The sequence below is a fragment of the Panthera pardus genome, unplaced genomic scaffold (assembly GCF_024362965.1).
Source record: "Panthera pardus isolate Hobbes unplaced genomic scaffold, ASM2436296v1 HiC_scaffold_27, whole genome shotgun sequence".
Lineage (NCBI taxonomy): Eukaryota > Metazoa > Chordata > Mammalia > Carnivora > Felidae > Panthera > Panthera pardus.
Genome location: NW_026526843.1, coordinates 6,935,862 through 6,948,375, shown reverse-complemented (window position 1 = coordinate 6,948,375; position 12,514 = coordinate 6,935,862). Strand labels below are relative to the sequence as shown.

The window sequence follows — 12,514 nt, the reverse complement described above, 5'->3', positions numbered from 1 at the left end:
TAGGTAACTACAGGTATTTGATAGCTATATTTCCACTCGTTTATTTAGCAAGTACTCATTGTGTATCAGTCTCGTGCCAGGCGCTGAAGATACGATGCTGAACGAGAGAGACAGCTTAGACTCCTTTCTGTGACGTATGGCGTGTACCCCTCCAAAATGTCCCGTTGGTGACAAATTCTTTATCGTGGGTGCCTCACAGTTTTACACTCTTTCATCGTCTCTGGGGTCAAGAGCCGTACGGTGATTTTCTTCAGACCGGAGACCCTGGACAGGTTTCCCTTCTCCTGTGGAGCTTCTGGTGTCTGAGGAGGCTTGACCGCCTGCTGAAGCTTCTCCGGCATACGCTGCAGGTATACGGCTGCTCACCCGTGTGGGTTCTCTGGTGTTTAATAAGGTGAGAGTTCTGAATGAATCTCTTCCCACATTCATAACATTTAAAGGGCTTCTCCCCTGTGTGAATTCTTAGGTGTGTGTGTAGATTTGTATTGTGACTGAAGCTTTTGCCACACCATGAGCATCTGTAGGGTTTTATTCCTTGGTGTGCCATTAAGTGCTTATTAAGATCTGAACTCCATCTAAACCTCTTATCACACTGTTGACATTTGTAGGGTTTCTCTTCAGTGTGAATTCTCTGGTGCTTAATAAGGTCAGAGCTAACCCTGAAGCTTTTCTCACATTCCTGACACTTAAAAGGTTTCTCTCCTGCATGGCCTTTCCCATGAAGATCCATTTGTTTTGGAAGCTCTTGTTTACAAGTTGAAAGTTTCTTTCTTTTCCTCCCTAGGAAAGCTCGATGCCGTTTCCGCAGCCTACGTGTAGCACCGTGATTTTCTTTGCCTGTTGTTTTCTGGGCAACTTTCATTCTGGCCTTTCTTAACACTTTGCGTCCTGACGCTTGTATTTCTAATGCAGAAACAGATATAGGTTGGTCATTTCCAGTGTCATTTTTGAGCTTTAACCCTGTTGGAATAAACAGAAGAGTCAGCCGTCTGTGTCCCAGAACAAGAAAACTATAGGAATGGAGAGAAAAATCTATGATGACTGCTTTTTCAAAAACACGGGAACAAGTGATTCCTGGTCCGATACGGGCAAATGGCATAGACGCATTTCCTCCGGATCCTCCTGGCTAGGCACAATAACGAACCAGTTAAAGAATGCAAGCCACAACCAACAGAGAGTTCTAAAAGATGCTAAAAAGAATGCAAAATGGTTTGGGCTCCCAGGACTAGCAGAGTAACACAGCAGAGTGTCTTACGTCCCCACACCCACCGGAAGATGGCAACCCTGATCTAGTGTTTTCCCACCGTCAACCTAGCAACAGAAGGCTGCCTGGATAGGCTTATCCCTGCACCAGTCTGAATGGGAAGCCTGCCAACATCAGAACCCCAGCTAGGAGACTCCAAAGTGGGCAGGCAGAACTAGCAAGAGGCACCTAGCCACAGTGGCCTGGCCCAGAAAGCCTCTTCATCCCTGAGGGTCTGAGATTCCCCTTTTCCCACAGAGAGGCACTCTGTCCTCCAAAATACCTTCCTCCCCCTCGAGCAACACCAGCAGGCACACATGGGAGCCCTGGCAGGAACACGAAAACCAAGGAAACCACAATAACACTGTGAAGCCTCTGAAAATTAAACTGTCACTGGAAGCATAACCCACAAAAGCAGCAAAGAACCTATGTGCTAAACTAAAATAGGGGAACTGCTCATTAAATTAAAATATTGAAATGTGACCCAGACTCTCCTAACGTAATAGATAAAATGATCAGGATACAATCAAAAATCACCCGTTGGAGCAAGAACAAAAAAAAAAAAATCACAACTTCTCACAACAGTGACAAGAGGCAATCTGACAAAAATGGAATCAGACCAGAAATCAAAAACAGAAAGAGGAAAATCTAAAAATATGTGGAAATGAAATAATACACGTCTGAAAGTTCTGTGGTTCAAAGAGAAAGTCTCCAAGAAAATGTAAAAAGACACAGTCGAATGAAAATGAAATTATAATATATTAAAATACGTGGCACTCAGAGGAAAAGGCATAGCCCTAAGCACTTCCAACACTAAAGGAGAAAGGTCTCCAATCAATACTCTGGGTTTCCACCTCAACAGACTAGAGAAAAAAACTAAGGTAAACCCAAAGCAAGTTGAAAAAGGAAATAATAAAGATCGGAGCAAAAGTCACCACCATAGGGCTTGTTCTTCAAAGCAATTGGTAAAATTGAGAAACCTCTATCACAACTGACAAAAATAAAAGGAGAGGGAACCCAAATCACCAATGTCAGGAAGGAAATCGGGTCCATCACTACACATTCTGCAGCAACTAAAACGATGGTAAGAAAATACCATAAACAGCCTTATATTCGTGTCTTTTAAAAGTTGGGAAAAAATGAAGCAGTTCCTCAAAACCACAAACGAGACCAACCAACACGAAATAGATCATCTGAACAGCACCATCACCATTACAAAGTGAATTCATAGTTGAACTAGGTCTCCTCCAAATCCAGGCCCATATGGTGTTACTGGAGGGTTCTACCAAATATTTATAGAATTAACACCAATGTCATACAATTTCTTCCAGAAAAGAGGAGGAAATACTACCCAACTCTTTTTATAAGGCCAGTATTACCCTGACAGCAAAATCATATCAAGTCAGTACTAAAAAAGAAACTACAGACTAACATCCCCCGTGAACTTAAATGCAAAAATCCTGAACAGAATATTGGCAAACTGAATACAAAAATATGTAAGCATTATATACCATGATCAAGAAGGATTTATTGCAAGTAGGCAAAACTGGCTCAACATGTGAAATCAATCAACATAACATACCATATCAACAAGCATTTAAGGATCATACTCCTATCAACGGACACAGAAAAGTATTTGACAAATCCCCCCATCCATTCATGATAAAAACACTAAGTTAGGAATTGTATTGACTTGATAAAAGAGTATGAACAACAAAAAAAACCATACTAACATTAACAGGTGATGGTGAAAGACTTAATGTTTCCAAAAGACTGGGGACAAGGCAAGGGTGTCTACTCTTCCCACTTTTATTCAACACAGCAGGAAGTTGGAGCTATTCCAACTAAGGCAAGAAAAAGTTAAGGCAAGAAAAAGAAATCAAAAGGCACTGCGGATAATGTGATGACCTAGGTATAAGAATCTCAAGGGATCTACAAAATAACTCTTAGAAATAATAACTGAGTTAGTAGGGTCGCAGAAGACAAGATCAAAATACACAATCAGTGGCATCCCTGTATGAAGAGAGTGCAAGAAACCAAAATTAAAAACAATATCATCTCCAAATACTCCAGTGAAAATGAAATGCTTTGGCACGTACTTCACACAACATTCAGAGGATCTGTGCACTGAAAATTACAGAAAGTTGATGAAAGAAATCAAAGACCTAAATAAATAGAGACTATGTTCACTGATCAAAAAAAATGTCAACATAGTAAAGATACCAATCCTCCTCAAACTAATACGTAGGTTTAATGTAATTTCTAGCAAAATCCCAACAAAGTTTCTTGTAGACATTGATAAGCTTACTCTGAAATTTACGTGGAAAGACATAGGCCCTAAAAGGGCTAAAATAAAATTTTATTTTACAAACAAGAATAAAGGGGGAAGAATCCGTCTACTTGACAGATATTAAGTCTTTTGTATCATATATCTACAGTTACCAAGACAGTACACTGTTGGCAGAGGAACAGACAAAGAGCTCAACGGAACAGAATAGATACATACAAATATACCCAACTGATCTTTGAGAAAAGTGCAAAGACAATTCAGTGGAGGATCTAGGGTTAGTCAGAGTTCTAGCTTTGACACCAAAAATACAACGTATAAAAGGAAAAAATGAGAAATTGGTCCTCATGGGGCGGCTGGCTGGTTCAGTTGGTGGAGCATGTGACTGTTGATCTCAAGGCCATGAGGATGAGCCCCATGTTGAGTGTAGAGATTACTTAAATAAATAAAAAGTCTTTAAAAAGTTGGTCCTCATTGGGGCACCTGGGTGGCTCAGTCGGTTAAGCGTCCGACTTCGGTTCAGGTCATGATCTCATGGTCTGTGGGTTTGAGCCCCAGGTCGGGCTCTGTGCGAACAGCTCGGAGCCTGGAGCCTGCTTCGGATTCTGTGTCTCCCCCCTCTCTGCCCCTCCCTGCTCATGCTCTGTCTGTCTCTCTCTCTCTCAAAAATAAATAAACATTAAGTAACATTTTTTTAAATAAAAACTTGGTCCTCATCAAAATGAAAAACTTTTGCTCTATAGAAGCCCCTAGGAAGAAGATTGAAAAGACATTATACAGACTGGGAGAAACTATTTACAATCTGCATATTCAACAAAGCGCTAGAATCTATAATATATAAAACACTCTCGGGGCACCTAGGTAGCTCAGTCAGTTGGGCATGACTCTTCATTTCGACTCAGGTCTTGGTCCCAGGGTTTATGGGGTCAAGTCCCTAGTCAGTGGTGTTGGGCTCTGTACTGACAGCGCAGAGCCTGCTTGGGATTCTCTCTCTGCCCCTCCCCATTCACGCAGACCTGCACACACTCTCTCTCAAAATAAATAAACATTTTAAAAAAAACACTTTGTTTACAGGGGCGCATGGGGGGCTCAGTTGGTTAAGTGTCCAACTTGGGTTCAAGTCATGATCTCACAGTTCACGAGTTTGAGCCCCACATCGGGCTCTCTGCTATCAGCACAGAGCCCACTTCTCTCTCTGCCCCTCCCCTGCGCACATGCATGTTCTCTCTCTCTCTCTCTCTCAAAAATAAACAAACATTAAAAAAAGACTTTGTTCATAAAAATATATATGTATATATATATATATATATATATATATATATATATATATATATAAAACTCTCAAAACTCAACAATTAAAAAAGAATCCAATTAAAATACGGGTAAAAGACATTTCACTGAAGAGAATACACAGATGGCAAAAAAGCACATGAAAATCTATAAAACATCGCTGGCCACTAGGGAAATGCAAACCCCAAACCACAATGAGAGAACACTACATACCTATCAGAATGGCAAAAATAAAATGGAGACAAACCAAACACTGGCAAGGATAAGGAGAATCTAGATCACTCATTCATTGCTGGTGGGAAATGTGAAATGCTACAGCCACCACAGGGAAACAGTCGGGCACATTCTTGTGAAATTAAATATGTAATTGCCATATGAACCAGCAATTGCACTGTTAAGACATTTACTCCAGAGACATGCAAACGTATCTCTGTAAAACATCCTGTACATAAATGCTCATGACAGCTTCATTCACAATAGGCAAAAAATGAAGACTGCAAAGGTATCTTTTCAATGATGAATGGTTAAACAAACCGCGTTCTCTCAGTATCATGGTGTGCTACTCAGTAGTGTTAAAAAAAAAAAAAAAAGCAACTATGATACACACAACAATTTAGATCAATTTCCGGGGATTTATTCTGAATGAAAAAAGCTAATGCCGAAGAGTCACACACTTTATGATTCTATTCATATGACATTTTGAGATGGCAAAATTTTAGAAATGTGGAACGGATCAGCAGTTGGCATGGGTCAGTGATGGGGTGAGATGTAGGAGACAAGTGTGTGTGGCTCTAAAAGGGCAACAAGAAGGTCCTTGTGGTGGGGCGCCTGGGTGGCTCAGTCAGTTAAGCATCCAACTCTTGATCTAGGCTCAGGTCATGGGCTCAAGGTTCTTGGGGTATGAGTCCCAGCCTCTGTCAGTGCAGAGCCTGCTTGGGATTCTCTCTCTCCCTCTCTCTCTGCCCCTCCCCCTGGCTTGTGCATACGCGCTTGCGTGCTCTCTCTCTCAAAATAAACTTTTTTTTAAAAAAAAGAAAGGCCTTTGTGGTAATGTAACTGTCCAGTATCTTGACTGCAGCGGTGAATATGCAAACTTACACTTGTAATAAAACTTTCAGAACTAAATACACACACAAATCAACACAAACTGAAAATATGAAGGTCAGAAGACTATATCAATATCAATATCCTGGTTGTAATATCATATGATACTGTTGCAAAAGTTATCATTGAGGGAAACTGGGTGAAGTGTCTGTACACAGCTTCTCTTTGTATTACACTTTAAATCTGCATGTGAATCTACAATTATCTTAGTAAGAAGTTCCGTTAAAAATCCACAGGAGTAGGGGCACCTGGGTGGCTCGGTCGGTTAAGTGTCCGACTTCGGCTCAGGTCATGATCTCACGGTCCGTGAGTTCGAGCCCCGCGTCGGGCTCTGTGCTGACAGCTCAGAGCCCGGAGCCTGTTTCGGATTCTGTGTCTCCCTCTCTCTCTGCCCCTCCCCTCTTAATGCTCTGTCTCTCTCTGTCTCAAAAATAAATAAACGTTAAAAAAAAAATTTTTAAAAAAATACACAGGAGTAGAATCTTGGGATATTAATCTCCTGTAAAGGTTCTTATCAAAGAACATTTCTCCCCTTCCCATGTATATACTTACCTGCAGGAGACCCTCCAAGATTGTCCTTGAACTCTTGGGGACCCTGGGTCTGCGATTTTCCCCACTGTTCTAAACAGATTACTTCAAGTTTAGGGGGTTAACAATAATGTTCTGAGAAGAAAACCTTGAGGTCATGGACTACTATCATAATGCCAGATTACTTTCAGGGAGAATGAATGACTCTTTCATACTTTCATTTACTCCAGGTGTTTAAATGGGCAGAATCTTAGACTCAGTACCTTCTTTCTAGTCTCCTATGGTTGTAAGTAGACACACAAGGAGGAAGCTGAGAAGGAAGCGCCAGGCGCGCACGTGAAGCAGTATGGGGAAGGGAAGTCCCATGCTGCTGAAGCAGACACGGTCAGGGACGATGGCAGCTTAGACCAGGACGGTGAGAGCAGAAGACGGGGAGACATGACTGTAGTCAGGATCTATTTGGAATGATCCGGATATGTCTTTCCTTTCCCCCACACCATCCAGTTGAGACCCAAGCAGCTACTGGAACACTGGGACTCCCCCATAGGAGATGATTTTCCACAAACTGCGGCCAGATCACTCAACTTCCACACAAAGGAGAGGAAGAATCTTTACCTAGAGAGATGACAGTCTCGTAGTTTTCCTGCATGACATCATTGTAAAGGATCTTCTGAGCAGGGTCCAGTAATTTCCACTCTTCCTCAGAAAAAGACACGGCCACATCTTCAAATGTCAACAAGCTCTAAAGAAAAGAATGGGTTTGGGTTTAGTACTTGCCACTATAGAAGCCGCCCTTTCACTCATTTCTGAATTACACAGCAGGCCAGTCACCAAAGAAGAGTATTAAGATTTAGAGGGAAAAAGGTGAGATGGCAGGAAAGGAAAAAGCCAGAGATCGGGAAGCAGCGTGGGCAGGGCCCAGTCGCCACCGTGCCCAGCCTAGCTACCTAGAGGTGAACATCCGAGGCTAACACGCCTCAGAGCACCCGCCGAGCACTGTGGGTCATGGGCAGCAGAGAAAAGCACAGACAAGGCCATGTTCAGGCTGCCTGAGAAAGCTGGAAAGTACAGCTCACCTGGAACTCAGGCAAGATGAGCTCAGACGCCATCTTCCAGTTTGGGGTGCTTTTCTGCTCAGAAAAGGCTAGAATCTGTTGAGCAGGCAGCGCTGTGGATGGAAAAGAGCCAGAGAAAATTTCTCTCTTTTAGGTTCACAAATACCCTGAGTTGATTTCTACACCACAGAACATCAGGAGTCCTTCAGTAAAGATGGCTCACCTTCACAAGTGTGTGTGTGGTGCCAGAGTGGCCTTCTCCTTGTCAATAAGAACCAAATATCCACCGCTCCAAAGAACCGGTTCCCCGGTTCACTGTTCCCCCAGATTTCACGAGAGAACTTGACAAAAGGAAAGCCATTATGTTTTTTTTCCCTCTCACCAAACACATCGTTTACTGGGGTGGGCAAGAATTCGAGGTGGTTGAAAACGAAAGGCCTGGGTCCTCTAGTGCAGATGGTGTGTCTCATACTGTGTTTCTTCCCGGTGCGCCACTCTTCCCCCCGCCCCCCCGTTCTGTCATGACAATCTATTTCTGACCCCAGTTTCTTCCCTGACATAAGACGTGTGAGATGATCCCTCCGTCCCTGTTCCGTCTTCTCTCCTCTCAAATTTCTAAGGAGCAAGGTCCACGCCATCAATACCGGGGTTCTATGGTTTGGACATTTCTGTACGCGAAGCTGACCCTCACCGCCGCCCACCGTTAGCCTACTGTACTCCCAACTTGAGAGACGTCCGAACAGCCGGCCCGGCTGGGCACCTGGCAAATTCCCATGACGTTCCAGCTGAACCGGTTACCGTCACAGCTCCCAGGAGAAGAGAATTATTATGAAGCTCCTCACCTCTTTCATATACAGGCTGGGTTTCTTTGTGAGTATTCCAGCCCAGCTGTTCCTGTAGTACCCGGTATGTATTCCAACATTCTTTCTGGAACACACCCATTGGTTGGGGCTCTGCGGGCTTCCACTTAAAGCCTGGGGCCACTGCTGTTCCTCCCAAGGGCACTGCCTCCTTTCCCCGATCATGGGCTGTGACCTAGAAATAATCCCCATCCTCATTAGCACAGAACTTACTTTTGGTTTCGGGGTGGTGGCGGAGGGATGAACAAAAGAGCCCAGATTCAGGAAAGGGCGTGGCACTCAAGGAAGTAACAAAAAACCTAAAGCGATATTGCGTCACCATTTCCTCCCAGAGAACCATATACATCGTTGGGGGAAATTAGTGTAACATGAAATGAGCTGTGACTGCTGCCAGCCTCCAGCCACACAGGCCACGAGCAGGGTGGGGGCAGGCTGCCTTCACGAGCTTGCTTTCTGGACATGGATCCTCATCCAAGGGCATTTCTATCTTCTGAGTTTTTCTCTAAATAATAATGAGTTGGATTAAAAAAAAAAAGATTCTCAGATTTTTTCCAATCCTCTCATGGCCAGGGAAGGATGTCATGGAGAAAGGGGATGCGGGAGAGGAAAAACCGGGGGAAAATTTGGACTCTAACCTCCCTCCGTAGGATCCAGTTTAGAGAGACACCAAAAATAGACCCTGCCTTGTGTTCCTCAAGGCGGGCTCCCCATGGAAAGGAAGGGTGCTGCCTTCTCCCGAGGGCATATCCTGATTCCCCACTCCCCAGCAAGGCCAAGGGTAGACCACTAAGGGAGAGTGACGGAAGGTCTTTTCTTCTGGCCCAGAGATACGTGCACCCACCAGACAGGGCACTACCCTTCAGCATCCTGATTCTGTCCACTCCCCTGTTGGCATTGTCCCTTTTTTTTTTTTTTTTTAGTCATTTTTCTTCTTTCTGGATCCTTGTTTCACTTTTTCCTTTCCATTTCTCCTCTTCCTTCAGTCCTCCCAGAGCTGATTGATACTTCTATTAACCACCCTCTCTCTCCTTTGCTAAGTGCTATGCATTTTTCCCCCGGATTTTTCCTCCTTTGCCTACTCGGTCTTGCCTTTTATTTCTCTGCCTTCACGAACTCAAGTCCTCTCTCCTTGGCCATGCCAGACTAGGCCCACCAACTCTAGTTCACCCCGGCCCGAAAAAGGGCAAAAGGCATTTCTTTTTTCTAAGGCCCAGAAAGATGGCCAGAACTCTGAAACCTGCCGTCTGTGACTGCTTCCCGCCTGTGACTCCAGACCCTGCCTAGCTGTCCTAAAGGAACAGAAGAGTGGCCTAATCCACCCCATTCCCCCCCCAGATATATCCACCTTTACCCTATTTTATTGTACATGTAAGGAATCCTCTCACCTCATCACTTATTCCACCAGGTTCCCTCTGAAAGCGCTCTACCAGGGCCACAGCCTCCTTGATGCTCTGTGGATGATATTTCTGCACCCAGCTCTGGGTGCTCCTGGGCAGAATGGTCAGGAACTGCTCTAACACCAGCAGTTCCAAGATCTGCTCCTTCGAGTGGATCTCTGGCCTCAGCCACTGGTGGCATAATTCCTGAAGCTGGCTGACAGCTTCGTGCGGCCCAGGTGCTTCATGGTAATAGAAGCTCCGGAAGTGCTGGTGAGCGCTCTCGGGACCAAGACTGTCCATTCGTGGGCTGGATTTCTTCCTCTCACCAGAGCGTTCTTTCACGGACTCCTTAGTCTCCCATAAAGCCTCCATGTGGGGGTACAAGCATGCCTTCACCTCTAGATGTCTCATCATCATCTGCTCTAGGAACAGTTTTACTCCTATGTGTGACATCCTCCTGGGGCCTTGGACAACTGAGGCCTTGTCAGGTTTGGTATAAAACCAATGAGCGGATCTTCTCAAGGGCACTGAAGGAGGGGAGAAAAGAAGTACGTGTCAAGAAGAAAGCCACATGGCACACATTTACTTGCCATTTACGGTTATAAGAGAAGAATGAACAGAAAAGAACCTGTCCAATCTCCCTTTTAAAATCACCCGCCACGTATTAGAACACTCATGATCACAGATTACTTCAGGATGCACATTTCTCTCTTTTTTTCTCTTACTCAGCTTTGACACAAAGCAAGGCTCAGAAAAAGCAAATGTCAATTGATAACTTTCCTTTTTGAAAAAAAAATTTTTTAATGTTTATTTTTGAGAGACAGAGACAGAGCGCGAGCAGGGGAGGGGCAGAGACAGGGAGACACAGAATTGGAAGCAGGCTCCAGGCTCAGCTGTCAGCACAGAGCCGGACACGGGGCTCGAACCCACAAACCGCGAGATCACAACCTGAGCTGAAGTCAGACGCTCAACCGACTGAGCCACCCAAGCGCCCCAATAACTTTCCTTGTTTTGTTAAAGGTCGAGGAAAGGCTGGTGGGTGAAAATATTGGCACCCACTCGCTAAAAAGAGCTTTGAGAGTAGCCAATAGTTAATCTGTGTGCTTCCTGTCCTATCTTCACAAACAGGGCATGTCCAAGTTTCTCTAAACGTTAACAAATCATCCCAGTCTTTTGTCTTTAGTTAGGTGGAAACAACTTCTTTGCCCCTTCATCCTCTTAGAAGACTGAAACCTTTACTTCGTGGAACATTTGATATTCTCCTTCCCGTTGTATTAATACTGGCAGGAGAACTGAGACAACCCTATCAGAAAGAAGTAAAGCATTTAGGGGAAAAAAATAACCTTACTCCCCTCAGCAAATACCCCCAACTGAGCAACCAGATGTCAACATTTTGGGGGGTACTTTTTGGGAAGACTTAAGGGCACGGTGCAATTCTGGACCTGTGTATTCGTTTTTTGCTTACTTTACCGGAAAGCCAAGTCGGCCCTGTTTACTAAATACAATGTCGGCTTGTAAACATAGAAAAAGAAAGGGTGATGATTAAGGCTCTTCTGAGACAGGAAGGGTCCTAGTAAAGGTAGCCCTTCTCTTGACTTTACATTTCCTCAGGGTCAGGGTCGTATAGATCTTTAAGTAGGGCTAAGGGTGGCCTTGAGAGACCGATTTTCCCCGAGGTATGCCAGCAGAAACAACAAAGTTCTTTTGAGGATGCCACGGGCATTCAAACAAAAGCTTGGTTCCCTGCTGCCTATCCAGGCTCAGAGGGTACGGGGGGGGGGGGGGGGGGGGGGGCGCCTCCTCTATTTCTAGGTTACTAGAAGCTAACGTCTTTGAGGCTGGGATGCCCCTTCCTCCGGCGACCCAACCACCAGCCGGCGGAAACGCGGAAGTCTCGCGGAGCGCAGCGGAGACACCGCTGCACCACCCCCACCACGAGTCCGAGACGTCCTCGGGCCCGACCGCAAACGCGCCCCGGAGCGCTCCGCGGGTGGCCGGCCCCCAAAGGTGCCCGGGGAGCATCCCTGGGTTGCACGCGCACCTGGGGGACAAAGAGGTTGCTTGCGGAGGCGGGACGCGGCGGCCGGAGCCCGAGGACCGGCCGGGCCGAGCCGCCGCGGGGCTGGGACCCAGCGGCGCGCGCCGCGGGAGGCTGCCGGCCCCGCCCCTGCTCGTCACCGGGGGGCGGGGGGGAGGGGGCTGCCACTGGCACGTGCCGCCCCGCAGCGCCGGGAGCGCGCCGGACCGAATCCCAGGGGCGACGCGGCTTCTCCATTACCTCCGCCCAGCTCTGGCTTCCGCGGACGCCACTTCCCTCTTCCTCTGCTCGGCTGCAAGGTCGACAGGCCTCCCCGCCGCCCTAGGGGAGGAGGCGCCCGCTTCCCGCTCCTCTCCGGGCCTGGAGAGTGGAGCTCCGAGCTCCGGAGCGCGGGGCCCTGGGAGGACCGGTCCCCCACTTGATCCCTCTAGCTCCCTGACCCCGTACCCTGACTCGCCATTCTGTGCTCTGTGGACCGGGCCCAACCGGAAAAGAAAGGATGCGCTTCCGGTGGCTTTGTGACAGCCACGCCCAGCCATCCCCCTCTCTCTACCTGGCGCCGCCGGGCGGGAACCGAGCCGCTGGTCCTTCCCACCCGAGGCGGGAGCCGACCTTCTGCTCCGGCTCATCCCCGGGCGCGAACACGCCTTCTCCAAGCCGGGTGGAGGCCTAGGGGAGCCCCGTAAGCTGTTCGTCGCCTGGGAGCCGTGTAGCCTACTGACTCCAGGTG

At 46.5% G+C, this 12,514-nt stretch overlaps 1 protein-coding gene across 3 annotated transcripts; it reads right to left on the bottom strand.

The window, feature by feature from the left end:
* On the bottom strand, positions 1-12,280 carry ZNF75D (zinc finger protein 75D). Of its 3 annotated transcripts, none has more exons than XM_053891536.1 (6): positions 12,025-12,280; positions 9,753-10,273; positions 8,350-8,542; positions 7,529-7,620; positions 7,068-7,194; positions 1-960 (listed from the first exon to the last, which is right to left on the bottom strand). In XM_053891536.1, exons 2-6 carry the CDS (start codon positions 10,197-10,199, stop codon positions 251-253), a joined length of 1,569 nt encoding a protein of 522 aa, XP_053747511.1. In that variant the 5' UTR covers positions 10,200-10,273; positions 12,025-12,280; the 3' UTR covers positions 1-250. The 3 variants fall into 3 exon arrangements, with proteins under 3 accessions (XP_053747511.1, XP_019295274.2, XP_019295275.2); XM_019439729.2 differs by lacking the exon at positions 12,025-12,280 and adding an exon at positions 11,788-11,958; XM_019439730.2 differs by lacking the exons at positions 7,529-7,620; positions 8,350-8,542.
* Positions 12,281-12,514: the final 234 nt, after the last annotated feature.